General features: G+C 41.8%; 1 protein-coding gene across 1 annotated transcript in view; it reads left to right on the forward strand.

The window, feature by feature from the left end:
• Positions 1-13,413, forward strand: part of FRMPD1 (FERM and PDZ domain containing 1) — a 1,007,848-nt gene that overhangs the window by 932,059 nt on the left and 62,376 nt on the right. The window contains exon 15 of the mRNA XM_069205792.1: positions 9,761-10,636. Coding sequence (XP_069061893.1) covers positions 9,761-10,636 — 876 coding nt within the window. The remainder of the gene's footprint in view (positions 1-9,760; positions 10,637-13,413) is intronic.

The following is a 13,413-nucleotide window of genomic DNA, read 5'->3' on the forward strand; positions in this document are numbered from 1 at the left end:
CCTTAATTCCCTATTGGTCAGTTAATCGTATGTTCATACTTTATCCAATATTATTTCTACGCCAAATCCATGAGTTCTGATATTTCTCCGTTCACATACAGTAGATTTGTCCACCTTACGATGTTCTCATAATCCGGCTTGTCAGGTAACAATATTGTTGCAGCTTCCACTCCAGTCAGTATGTTCATTGTTCTTGTCCTGGGAAAATCCATCTCACACACATTACACATAAAATGTTGCATTAGCAAGAACATCATCTCCTAGCAGTCGGTTCTCACAAAAAGCTTCTGTTAAGCACATTTAACAATATAGTGGACATTTCACAGTTTAATTCACTCGGTCAGCATTTTTATTTAAATGCTAAGAAATACAGCTTCTGCATGAGGCCTTGCAAAATAGGCCAAGACACTTGCTAAGCTAAGGCCTACAATTAATAAAGCTAAAGCATACTTCATAACCCTTGATATGACATGTTACTACATTAATCTAATACCTTTTCAACAATTCATATGTATTAATCATTAATTAGTACATTTCGTGAACATTGATGGCCATTCTTCGAGGTCACAATTTCAAATGCATGCATTATTTTTCCACGTTATTTCATTTTCTACATAAACTCATTATTCGAAATACAAAAACACTTATTAATAGCTCAAATTAAGACTCCTGCGCTAGCAATGGAGCTGCTAGTAAAGACGTTGGTAGTGTGCCATCAAAGGGCATGGGACTAGAGTCTTCTAGGGCAAATAGTCAGTGTGCTTTTTTTTGTCTCAGTGTATCTCACTAGTATATACATTCTCCGGAAATGAATAGAAGTCGCTCGCACATCAATTTCTTGAGAAATAAAGTCTTGCCCTTGTGCTCCGTTTATGCCACGAGCTTCAGGCATGATAGAAACACGGAGATGCCATCTGCCCCACATCCTCATTAATTTGAAGTTGCATTATTGAAACGATTTATTTTGAGTGGGGTATCATATAGAAAATCAGCAAAACTGTGTTTTTTAAAATACATTTGATAAGGATTTTGTGTGAATTCCAGTAAGGTTTTTGATTGTTCTTGAATCCCCTTGATGCCTCGGGACGCCTGACATTTAGTTTATCTATTTCAAGAGCCTCCATCAACCATTTATACCAGAAAGATATTTGACAGTCTCTGGTCTGGTGCAGAACGATTAACAAAGGTAAGTATTTATTATAACAAGAAACTCCTTACTTAAAACAAACTAATTCTTTTCAAGGCAAAATCTGAACCCATTTTCAAGCCAATTAATGTTTTGACAGAGTTAAACTTCGAGAGGGCTTGCACTTGAAACAGGTGAGTTGATGGAACTACAGTGCCCGCTATCAGTGAACACCTTCAAGTTTTATCGTGGGCCTAATGAGCTGGCAGAGTTCGAGCAAATATAGAATCGCCAAAAATCTATTTAATTTCCATCAACACTTTCACGAGCCCCCTCATACTTTGTGCTTGATTTCGGAAAAATCTATTTATTTTCAAATCCAACAGGATAAAGCCAGAGGGACAATGTGTGGTGAATTATTTCTTTTCATGCTGGTCGACTGATGTTCTCAATTGGTTTATTATGGGTCAAATTCAGAGACACGGAATCTGTCTTTTCTATGAGATCTACTGAACTCTGTGCCTGGGGACATGAAACATACAATAACTAAAGAAGCCTCTACGTTTGTCACAGAAATCTCTGCTTCACATTCAGATGATATGAGTTGAAAAAAAATATCAGTTTCGACAGAATTGACATTTATGGCGATTTATTTTATTAATGATTGTTGGGAGGAACTTGTTCTAGTTTTTCAATATAGCGTTAATACCCCATTTGATTGTAATTGCATTAGGTTCAGGAATCCACCTGTTTGTGAGCCCATCTGGGAGATAATTGATGGTTTTATTTTTCTTCCAGGCCATAATTTCAATTGTTTCCTCATTCACGTCACAGCCTTTATTTCGTCCAAACTCTGCATGATCCTAAATGGGAAACCAACGTTATCAGAGCCTTTCAGGTTGCAATTGGCACATAGATCACATTTTTCACATTAACAATATACAAATGGCATCATCTCTTGAGACTGATTCATTTCTGTGGGTGCTGCACAATATACAAGCCAAATAATTGTACCCAACGAAAATGGTATTGCCTGGGCTCCCTTGGTAATTCAAAATACGATGCTTTTTTCCTTGGATTTGAATCCCTACATTCGTATTTTAATACATATTTTGCCTTACATTTTGATTATTTCTATTTTTTTCCTAGCAAGTGTTCGGAGGACTTTCTACAAAAGTTCCATTCCATTCGGTTAAAGTCCTTTTGAGCAGTTACTCACTTACATCAGAATGTATCCCTACATTTTCAGCAAAAAGCTCTAGTTGTGATAAGCATTTCTTTGCTTGGGCAACAATAACTTTTGATTAACATTTTACATCAATGTTGAGTAATAGTTTGATTTTATTGTTTCAGTTCGTTAAAACCATAACAATTATACATATTGGTTAAATACATTTCACTACAATTAAAATTCCTTTAAAAAATGAACATCTTTATAATTAAAAGGAGGTTTCTTGACAATTACATCTCTCCAATGCTTTAAAGCGTAGTGTGCACTGCAAATGACCTTTTAACTGTCTGCAGACCTCCTAGGCTCTAAAAGCCAAAAGTGCAGGTGCTTGACCATAACATCACCTTTACTAATACCCTAAAAGTTTAAATCAGTCCAGAAAGTACTTGTACAATGTTTGTATTGTTTGTATTCCCTACCACGACAGTGCCTCCTTGGGCGGATGTATAAAATGGTGTACGCTGCAAATTTAGACCTATATTTATACTTTTTTATGCAAATCAGCACTAAGGCAGATTTGTATCAAAAGTTTACAGCCAGCTAACGCCATTCCAATGCGCCAGCTGGGCGCCTTATTTATGGAATGACGTTAGCCGGCGCTGCGGCATGGTTAGCGTAAAAATAAATGACGGTAACCGGGCAGCGGAGGCGAAGGGAAGACTGGGGGTTGTGCTCCAAAGAATGGTTCAAGTCAGGTTAGAGTAAAAAATATTGGGTCTAACCTGACTTGTGCCATTTTTTGGTGCACAATCCCCATGGAAATGACTTCTTAGCAAAGACAGGAGTCATGCCCCCCTGCCCAATGGCCATGCCCAGGGGACTTCTGTCCCCTGGGCATGGCCATTGGGCACAGTGGCATGTAAGGGGGCCCAAGTTAGGCCCCCCTATGCCACTTAAAAAAAAAATTATACTTACCTGCACTCACCATGAATCGGTCCCTCCATCCATGGGTGTCCTCCAGGGGTGGGCTAGGGTGGCAGGGGGTGTCCCGTGGTACAGGGAAGGGCACCTGTGGACTGCTTCTACGGTCTCCCACCATGGAAATGAGCCCACAGGTCCCTTAACGCCTGCCCTGACCCAAGCGTTAAAAAACAGCGCAAATCCGGCTGGGCAGCATGTTTTAAAGCCCGCCTCTTCCTGTGCGCACATGACTTCGAGTAATTTTTTGCACGGAACGCCTACCTTGCATGTCATCGGCGGAAGGTAGGTTTTCACGTACAAAAAATAAACTCCATAACTTTGGCGCTAGACAGGTCTAGCGCCAAAGTATAAATATGGAGTCAAGTTTGCGCCAAATTTGCGTTAAAAAAAATGACGCAAATCCGGTGCAAACAGAGTATATATATGGGCCTTAGTTACTAGAACAGTCCCATTTAACCTTGTTAAACACAACAGAACTTTCCTTTTTAATCCAGCATCAAATGCTTGCAGGCCCAATTCCGGCAACACCCAGTTGGAGCTAGTGGCCTGCAAAACGTAAACATGTTAAAACAACATAAAACGTTTTTTTTCTCCTAAAACTTCTAGACTTTAAAGCAAGCTTAAATGCTTAAAGTTTGCTTATCCACCCAACATCAGTAATACAACATCACATTTTTTAAACTATTAAACTTTAAATCAGATTAAAGTGCTTAAGGTGCACTTTGCGCCTAACATCAGTAATAGATCCCCAGTACAGATGCCTAAAGTGCAAGTTCAGTAACATTAATAGCAAAAACTAACAAGGATAGCAACTATTGTTAAAAAAATATTAAATATTAAACTGTTTTAATAACTTTGCTTGACATATTCCGTGCCCCACTTGATGATTGCTCGGAGACTGCCTGGTTATTGGACAGTTTCGCAGGGAGGGGCAGCATCCGGCTGCGGAACACACTCACCGTATCGTACCGCTTTTTCATCCTGCACCATTGTTCACATCAGTCCTGGGCATCTGACAACAATCACTCTGAAGGAATTGCGCCCTCCTCCACTGCCTCCAGCTAAGTGCCAGAAAAGGGTGTCAGTATCCGATGTAAACCCTTCAGTGAACACAAGGACTAATCCATTAAGCTGCGCCAAGTTTTATTCAACCAGCTTTCAACCTGCATTCATCCTGCAGCCAATTAAATCCTGCAATTGGCGTCTCGTATTGCAAACTGGATAGTTTATCCCTGACATTATCTTTGAATCAACAAAAAGCAAGGGCATTGAGGTAATTTAGTAAGGGTATGGTAGTCTTTGCCCCCCACCCCCACTTTCCTGATCTTCACGCTCTTGTTCAAGAAAACTATTTTGCCTAGCAGTTAGAAATTTAGAACACGAAACACATACGATATTACAAAATACGCACCAGGTGTAGACAGATGTAGACGTCAGATAACTCAGGAAGGGCATCGCAGTAGCGGTCAAAGAAAATGAGATCTGGAAACCCACAGTAGCCAATACCAAATAAAGTGCGTAAGAAGCCATCTTTGAAGCACCTAGCAACAGCTAGTAAGCAGACAAAGTACAACAGTAATAGCCTGATGGATCTTCCTTCACTGAGGATTGATCCATTGCATTCTGGTAAGTCAATCTTCTCCTTTTTGAAAGACCCAATGGCTGTAATATCTGCAACGCCCTCCCCAGTCCCCTCACTCCACTTAAAAAGGACAGAAAAGTGTCTGTAAGGGGTGTAAATCACATGGCCCAGTCAGTGCTGACATTTAGAAATCCAGCTGTATTAAAATTGGAGCTTGCATCACAATATAAAGCAAAGTCCCAATGACGAACCCACAAAAAATATGTTAAAAACTGTTGCGCTAGTTTATAGGTCAGCCTTACTCTTGAATGAAAATACTGTAGCTTCGCCCTCAGCCCTTGGTACTGCTTCGGACTCCACAACTACTCATCACTTACTAGCATCTACTGCCAGGCATGAACCCCACATTGATGCATCATGGTCCTGCTCACTTTCAATTTCAATCAACGCAGACGTGATCCAAGCGTTGGAAGTTAAAACAATTCATATTGAGGGTTCTCAATCCCCCAAGCACCCCGTGCAATTGGGAGGCCTAGTTTCAGGTTCTATTCAAAATTCAATAATTCTGTATGACATTGAGGGGCATATTGAAGAGCCCCCTAACACCATTGGGTCTTCACTTTTAGTGACGCTCCGGAGGGGCTATACACTGCACTGTATTTACAAGGTGGCATTAAGCCACTTCTTGTGGCTTAATGCCACCTTGTAAACATGGCCCCTTCACACGCAGCACTATGTGTCGAAGGGGCATGCAATGGATGTTGCTGTGGACGTGCCACTGCAACACCCATTGCATTTTGACGCTGTCCCAGATTTACGAGTTTTTGTAAACCTGGAGCAGTGCCAAAATCTAGCTGGGCGCCACGAAAAGAAAAGCTTTAATTTCTCCTCGTTTTTTGCTATTTCTATGTGTGAAAGAGCAAATAACCATTTAAGATTGTTTTTGTGCAGGAAGGTATTGCTTCCTGCACAAAAACAATCTTCCCCTCAATGCAGCCATCCTTGCATTATGGTGGCAGCAAATACAGCACCGGCGCAGAGGGAAACACCGAGGTGCGCTGTATTCTTTTAAATATGGCGCATCCCTGCATTTTGAAAATGATGAGGCATGACGCTGCCAGATTTAGCACAGCACCACACACCTCCATTCTTTGATAAATCTGGACCTAAGAATGCTGAGAGAGTTGCCGGTGTGCAAGATGCCTGAGTGCCTCGGATCTGACAGAATTATCTTCTCCAGCCTCAACGTCAGATGTAATTCTATACCCTGATACTTCAGTAACACTGCAACAACCTTTTCACAAGAGCAGGCAGAACTTAACACATTTGCAGATCTCGAGTGAACTAGAGCCACAACAGGATCAAAAACCATGAAATGTTCAGACCCAAATACAAGTCTCTCGGTTGGAGCTACAAGAAGCAAATACAACTAAACAACCCAGGAGCAGCCATCAAGACAGTGTCATTAAGTGCCAATAGCGAGAAATTAGAACATGGAACCATCCCCAAATAGCCTGCTAATAGTTAGCGTAGGCAGCCATGGACAAACAGTTATGGTTAAGCCGGCCACAGCGCCAACTCAAGAATCAACTCCGTTTAAAGTTCTTTCCGCCCAGGTAAATCCAAGTTCTTCAAAATCAGTTTCAGGTGAGCCTTGTCATGGAATTTCTACAGATGTACTGTGTCTCTGTACATTTCCAAGCCAAAAAACCTTGTACAAGTTGACTGCCCCAAATCTTATGAAGCGACAACTCCAGCTCCCAGAAGCAAAGGTTGTCTTTCCAAATTATTGCTTCAACCATTTCACGTGGGAGTCACTACGTTCTTAATAGAGGAAACATTTTGAGATTACTAAAGGAAATTTCAGAGCTTAAAACATTGACTTAAGCTGAATTAACCGCAGTAGACTTCCTACCGGCCATGGGCAACAAACAAATAGAAGCCACTCTAACAACTTGGAAATGGGCAGAAATAGTAGACCTTATTCTTTCCTTCACCTTACTCTTTGAAGATTGGGAGATAGGTATACGCAGACCTGAGCTGGTCAGATATCTGCTTCCGCTTTCGTGTCACATTGCATCCCCATCAGTAATCAAGCAGACCATATTGGTCCTAAGGAGAGCCCAAAGCACCTCTTTTGTCCAGTCAGGAAATCAATGTGCTAACCAATTGCACAAATTATCTGCTGACTCTCGCTGGGACTGGATTCCTCAGGCCTTGAATGCCCCACATGTTGCATGAGCAGTGTCCCCTCCTAAAGTTTGTCCAAAATGGAAATCTTTAAAGCTCTTATCTTGGAATATTGCAGGCGCAAAATCATTACTGGAAAATGGTCTCCCCACTCAAAGTCTGGCACATATGGACATAATTGCCCTCCAGGAAACTTGTTTACAACAGGACCTTCCGCTGGCTTCATGTGTCATCAAATAAAGGCAGTCAAACATAAGCAATATGGCATGCCTGGTGAGGGACTAGCAATTTACTTCTCATTAGATCTAAAGATGGCCGCAGAGGAGCTACCGCAAGAGGACTCGGACTTCCAAGTAGTAAAACTTAGTAATTGGGCCTTGAATGAGAGACCACCATTGTTGTTGGTTAACTCATACATTCCTGCTAGTTCTCTTGGTAAGCAGGATGCAATAAAAAGGTTAGTGGCAATCATTACAAATTACCGCCAACTCCACCCAAATTGGGATATTATCTTGACTGGCAATTTGAACTCAAACCTAATTAAGGCCAGAGAGGATGATCAAAAATTAAGTGCTGATAATTTATGCTGGAATGTTCCAACATAGACGACACTGAATGTTAAACGCATGACATTCAGGGAGAACAGTTAATAACCTCTCTGAAATACCTAAGACTGCTGGCCCTAAATGGAAGATTTTCAGGTGACTCACCTCTAAGCTACGTATTTTATGGCCCAAAATCCTGGTCCATCCTATACTATACCTTAGTCACTTTACCATTTATCCTGCTGGTACTGAAATTTGAAATAAAATATAGTACATGCAATGATCACTCATGTCAAATACTTACCCTAGGGTCCTCTCCACCTGTTCTCTCTCAAGCTCCTGCACAGGTGGGTATCATAGAAACAACTAAGCTAAAGATTAGTCATCGGATACAATAGTAGCTATGCTGAATATGCAGGAAAGCCTATTCATTCATGTCCATATGCTGGAAGCCTGTTACAATTTAAAAAAGAATACAAAGGCAAATTTGGAAGAAAAACGCTGTAAAAGCTGAAGGAAAGAGACTCTTCTGGTCAACGATAATATATGCTTTAAAAGAGGAAAACCCCAGGAAATTCTGGGAAATCATCAATCACTTGAACATAAGAGGAAGTTGATTAACAATTCAAATATCGCAGAGAATCACTGGGTGAATTATCTCAAGACAACTTTTTCATCAAATCACCAAATTAGTGAAAACAGCATTCCAGCAATATTGTGATCAGTAACCTTGGGACATATCCCCAATCCTGGGTGACCAATGAAGAGGCTGTTGATCTTACTCTATCTTCTGATAGCAAGTATAAAGACCTCCTTAAGGCCCATCGCGAAGGGGCTCCCAGGCCAAACGGCTTACCTCAAGCCATCTTCAAGGAAGATGCAGTCTTTTGGTCCGAGATGCTAAATTCTCTGCATCAGGAAATCAGACTGGGACAATTCCCAAGAGTTGGCGAGGTTCCATATTCAACCCGATTCACAAGAGCGGGGACAGGGATAGCCCAGCCAATTATGGGTTAATCACCCTTCTTGATGCAGAGGAAAAAAACTACGCCTCCTTGCTCCTTGCTGAACTAATAGCCTGGTCTGATAAACATACCATCATCCCCCCAATCAAACAGGCGTTAGAAAAGGGGTGGGCACCACGACGAACATATTAATAACTACCATCCTCGCGGAACAAAGTAGATGACAACATAGAACATTATACATCTGTTTTATTGACTTTAAGGCCACCTTCGACCAAGTGAATAGAGAGATGCTCTGGTGTAAATTAAAACGATGGGGGTCTACCGGATCCATGTTTGAATGCAATAATTTCATTATACCCCGACACATGGGTACAAATAAAAATGTGAGACAGCACAAGGCTTTCAAGGAAAATCGTTACATCCTCTAATTTGAAACAAGGCTGTGTACTTGCTCCACACCTATTTAATGTATTTATGGCAGATCTCCCCCAGGCCCTGGATGCTGCAAATGTACATAGTCCCCGCCTTGGAGTGATTCTGTTAACACAACTACTATACGCAGACGACCTGGTGCTGTTTAGTCGTGCAAAGCTGGACCTTCAAAGATCTTTAAATAGTTTAGCCAACTATGTGAACTCCAACCAACAAGAAATCAATGTGTTAAACTCTAAAATAATGCCGGTAGGTCGTCTGCAGACTCCCTCAATTAGGAGTAATAAGATTTGTCTGTATGAGCTGCAATGTGTCGGTTGTTTACCCTGTTTTTGCACTTTAAAATGGTTGCTCTTCTCTGAGAAGAAAGATTTGCTTTATCTTTTCAATATGCATGGGTTGGTGTTTGAAAAAGGGATCCACCTCTTCAACTAGAATACCAATCTCTCCTTGCACAGACCCTTCATATGTGACAGTGTAAGAAACAACAGACTTGGCTCTTGTACATTCCACTATGGTGATTTTGTAATAAAATGAAACTGTTGTTGCTCCTCTGTTGGGGGTTGAAGGACACTAACGCCACAAGACTACAATGTCTGGTGATTTATAACTATGGAGAGTAATACCACTGAAAAACTACCTTATTGTTTTATTGATAGATTGATATGTACTTTATACCTCATAGGGTTACCTACTTGTGTGTTTTATGCAATGTATGATATGTACCCTCATTGACATCCTGTCATTTTTTGGTCTGTATTGCAGGCTATGAATCTAGAGTTTGCAGCGATTCAGAAGAATCATCTGAGCTTGATTCTTCCATGGAGTTTTCCTCTGATTTCCACCATCTGAAATACAGTGCATTCAAACCTTTGCAGGAAGAGGAAGAGGAGGATGAATATGCAGACAGGCTCGAGCAAGAGGCTGACGAAATTGAAGGTGGCGTAGGTGAGATAGTGCCGTGTGACTGCAGTAACAATGGCACTGACAGCGCTTCTGAGGTCTCTGACTCGGCAACCACTGAAAACAAAGGCTGCAAAATAAGCTGGTCCAGCGACTCTATTGATGCCTTGGAAGAGGATGACCTGGAGGCATGCTCTTCCAGCAGACCAGAGTTCTTCCAGTTTTACACACCGTGCTTGAAAGAAATAGACAGCGAGTACTCCAATGTTTTCTCTGCAGATGGAGGAGAGATTCAAACCGAAACAGAAAGTGGCAGGGCAGGGTTCGATCCTCTTCTCTGCTTCTTGCAGTGTTCTCCTCCAGTGACTGACAAAGTGGCTTATCAGCTCGAGTCCAACAGGTACCTAGGGAGCACTCATCAGAAAGAGGAAAACGAGCTGAACACCTTTACGTTGGGCTGTCACTTTTATGACAACAACATTATGGAATACTACAGCCTCTGCTCAAATGTTTCCCCTGCTAGCAGTGTGGAGAAGAACCTCCTCAACAGCCCAGATAGTTTTTCCTCAAAAGAACCATTTGATGAAACTGAAAATCGGTACATTATGAATGAGCAGGATCAGATCCCTGAGGTGGAAGGCCTTATCTTGTCTCCTCCCCCCGGATTTGGGGACACCAGCTCAGAAGAGGAATTCTTTGATGCTGCCGAAAGGCTCACACCAACACAGCCTTCTTCAGGTGAGTAGGTCACAGGCACTAGTAAACTGGGGTCTGTTAGTATAGCAATTTCCTAAATGAGCTTAGGCACCTTGGATGGTCTGGCCGAGGAAGAAGTTGATGTGTCTTGGTACCTAGCTCTTGCTTGAAAGAACGAAGGAATAACAGAGACATACAAAGTAGGGAGTTGTTTTTGTTACCGCTTATTGATTCACATAGACAGTCTTTACATGAATTAACTGTGGGTTTATCAAATAAAAATGATGCTGTCAGTAAAGAGGTTTTGCAGCCCTGCTCTAGTGCGGGCGCTTCATCTGGCAAGCTGATAAGCTTTAGCTGAAAGAAGCTGAAAAGAGTGACCTCACTATTTCCTACTCCTCTTCATAATCCGGTGACAACATGTCTTCATCTACCACAAATACATTTATTTAGATCACCAGATGTTCTCAAGTCCTGGAGAAGTTGAGTACAATTTCTACATATCTGAGAAAAGAAACTATGCTTGCAAAGGAGATTTGGTGTTGTCAGAGGCAGCTGAAGGGTCAAGATCATAACTGCAATTATGAAAATCCGGCCTTTAGCCATAATTCTGATGATGCCTGTTCTGAATGATGACATATTGCCTAATTTTTTAGATTTTTTCAGATATTGAGTTCCTTTTACAGGGTGTAACAAAAACCATTGGTGCAAGTAGGAAGGTTTCCAGTTAAAGGTCCTTGTTATGGTCCTTAGATGCCACCAGGGCCTGTATGATATGCATGGCACATAGCCCCGGTCTGCGTCATGGCACCTTTAGTTAGAAGTGCCAGATGGAGACTGGGTCAGGACACCATATTACAGTCAATGTTCTTCTGCAGTGCAGCTGCAAACTGTGTTTTACATGGGGGGCAGTGCATAAATGGAAGGCAGACCAGCAGGTCCATCTTTCACTTTGAGGCAGAAATGTTGGTCTTTCTTCCAAAGGATAGCATAGATCGTCCTGCATGTGGGTGTACTGAATGACTGAGCCCACCTGCATGGAGATGTCTGGTGGCTCATGGGACTGCCATTCTCTGCTTTAAGGGGATGCCCTCAAGTGGTGCACTGACTATGCACTCTGACAGCCCTGTTGATTCTGCATCTATGTTTATAAGCCATGCATGGTGCACAGGTAAAGTGTTCCCTCATTTGCAAGGAGGCAGATCCCAATGCAAATAGATACGTGAAATTTACATGATGTACCTTGCTTACACGTCGTCCATGTCGTCAAACCAACACCTCATATAGATCTAACATTACCTAATGATCCTCATAGAGCAGAAAGTGACAGGAATGGTTGAACCTGCTGCTCGCAGTATTTGGGATATAAGGGGAAAATCAGAAAGAAGCTCTGCTGCAGAGGCCAAGGGATGAGTACAATGAGTAGCCGGGTGTGACTACAAAAAGAAGTGCACATTTAGCCATAACACTGAATAACGTTTTAAAAGGAAACTTGGGTTGCAGTCTAAAAATTCATAGCTCAATATTAATACGCGAGGCATGCTTTGGTTTGAGTTATGAAATTTAAGGACCTGATTTAGATCTCAGCGGAGGGGTTACTCCGTCGCAATGCCGATGGATATCCCGTCCGCCAAAATCTAAATAACATAGCAAACAATGTTATTTAGATTTCAGCGAACGGTATATCCATCACCGTTGCGACAGAATATCCCCGAGATCTAAATCAGGCCCAAAGGCCTTTGTCGTTGCCGCAATCACACTGTAGCAGGATGACTAACATGACAGAATGTTTTGGGATGTCAGAATATTCGATGTTCGTGATTACAGGCTTCAGTAGGACGTGCTACTACCCATTCATTGATAGTTACTAGGGATTGGAGTTGGCTAGGCAAGTGCAAAGCACTTCTTCCATCTCTGCAGGTTTCCAAATGTGTAATATGTCAGTGAACAATTTTTCTGCACCTCTTGCTTGGGAAGATGGGTGGGGGTGTTAAATAATTTTCTCAGTCCTCACCGTCTATATTCCTGGATTTGCGATGTAGTGAACCAAAGTAAATCTTCTTTTTCATGATCCATGACCACTGGGAACCATGAATCCTGACTTTAGAATTGAGGTGCGGACTTGGACCTTCTAACTAGGAAACTATCATTTAGCATTCCTAAATAAAAGATATGTTGAGCCATAGCCATAGCCATTTAAGCTAGTGGAACTGAGAGATGTGTGGCCCCGCCTTTAAAGACTTCCTTGGAAAGAGGCAGGGATTTTCCTTTTGGTGTTTTCAGAGACAGAGAAGTACAGCTTCACTACCCCTAACACGGATAGGTAAAGGAAGAGAGGAAGGATTTCAAAGAACGGTTAATTTCATACAGTCTGCACCATATGTTTTCTAGCTCTAATTTCATACATAATTCCTGTTAGCTCAACCAAAAGCAACAGGAGGCTGAAATAGTCGAGAAAGATGTCTTTTAAACACTAGACTTTAAACCTGAAGATCTGAAGTCATGAAAGCAATAAAATAAACACAACTTTACACTGACAGAGACATGTCCTTTTTACACATTACCTGAACACAAGCGCCTTTGCAGGTACTTATTGGCAAGATAAACCCTGCTAAGGAAATTCCCATGGACAAGGTCCTTGGGCAAAGTAATATAAGGGTGTCTAATTGTTGGATGGATAGGGGACCTTCTTTCAGGAGACACTGGTCATGGTCCGCTGGAACTAGTTCAATGTCTTCAATACCCCATCCTGCTCGTTGTTCTGTTATTAGGAGTTTCAGAGAAAGAGAGGGAGCATATCTGAGTGGACTGAGGACCTG

The sequence above is a fragment of the Pleurodeles waltl genome, chromosome 1_2, assembly GCF_031143425.1.
Source record: "Pleurodeles waltl isolate 20211129_DDA chromosome 1_2, aPleWal1.hap1.20221129, whole genome shotgun sequence".
NCBI classification, from domain to species: Eukaryota; Metazoa; Chordata; class Amphibia; order Caudata; family Salamandridae; genus Pleurodeles; species Pleurodeles waltl.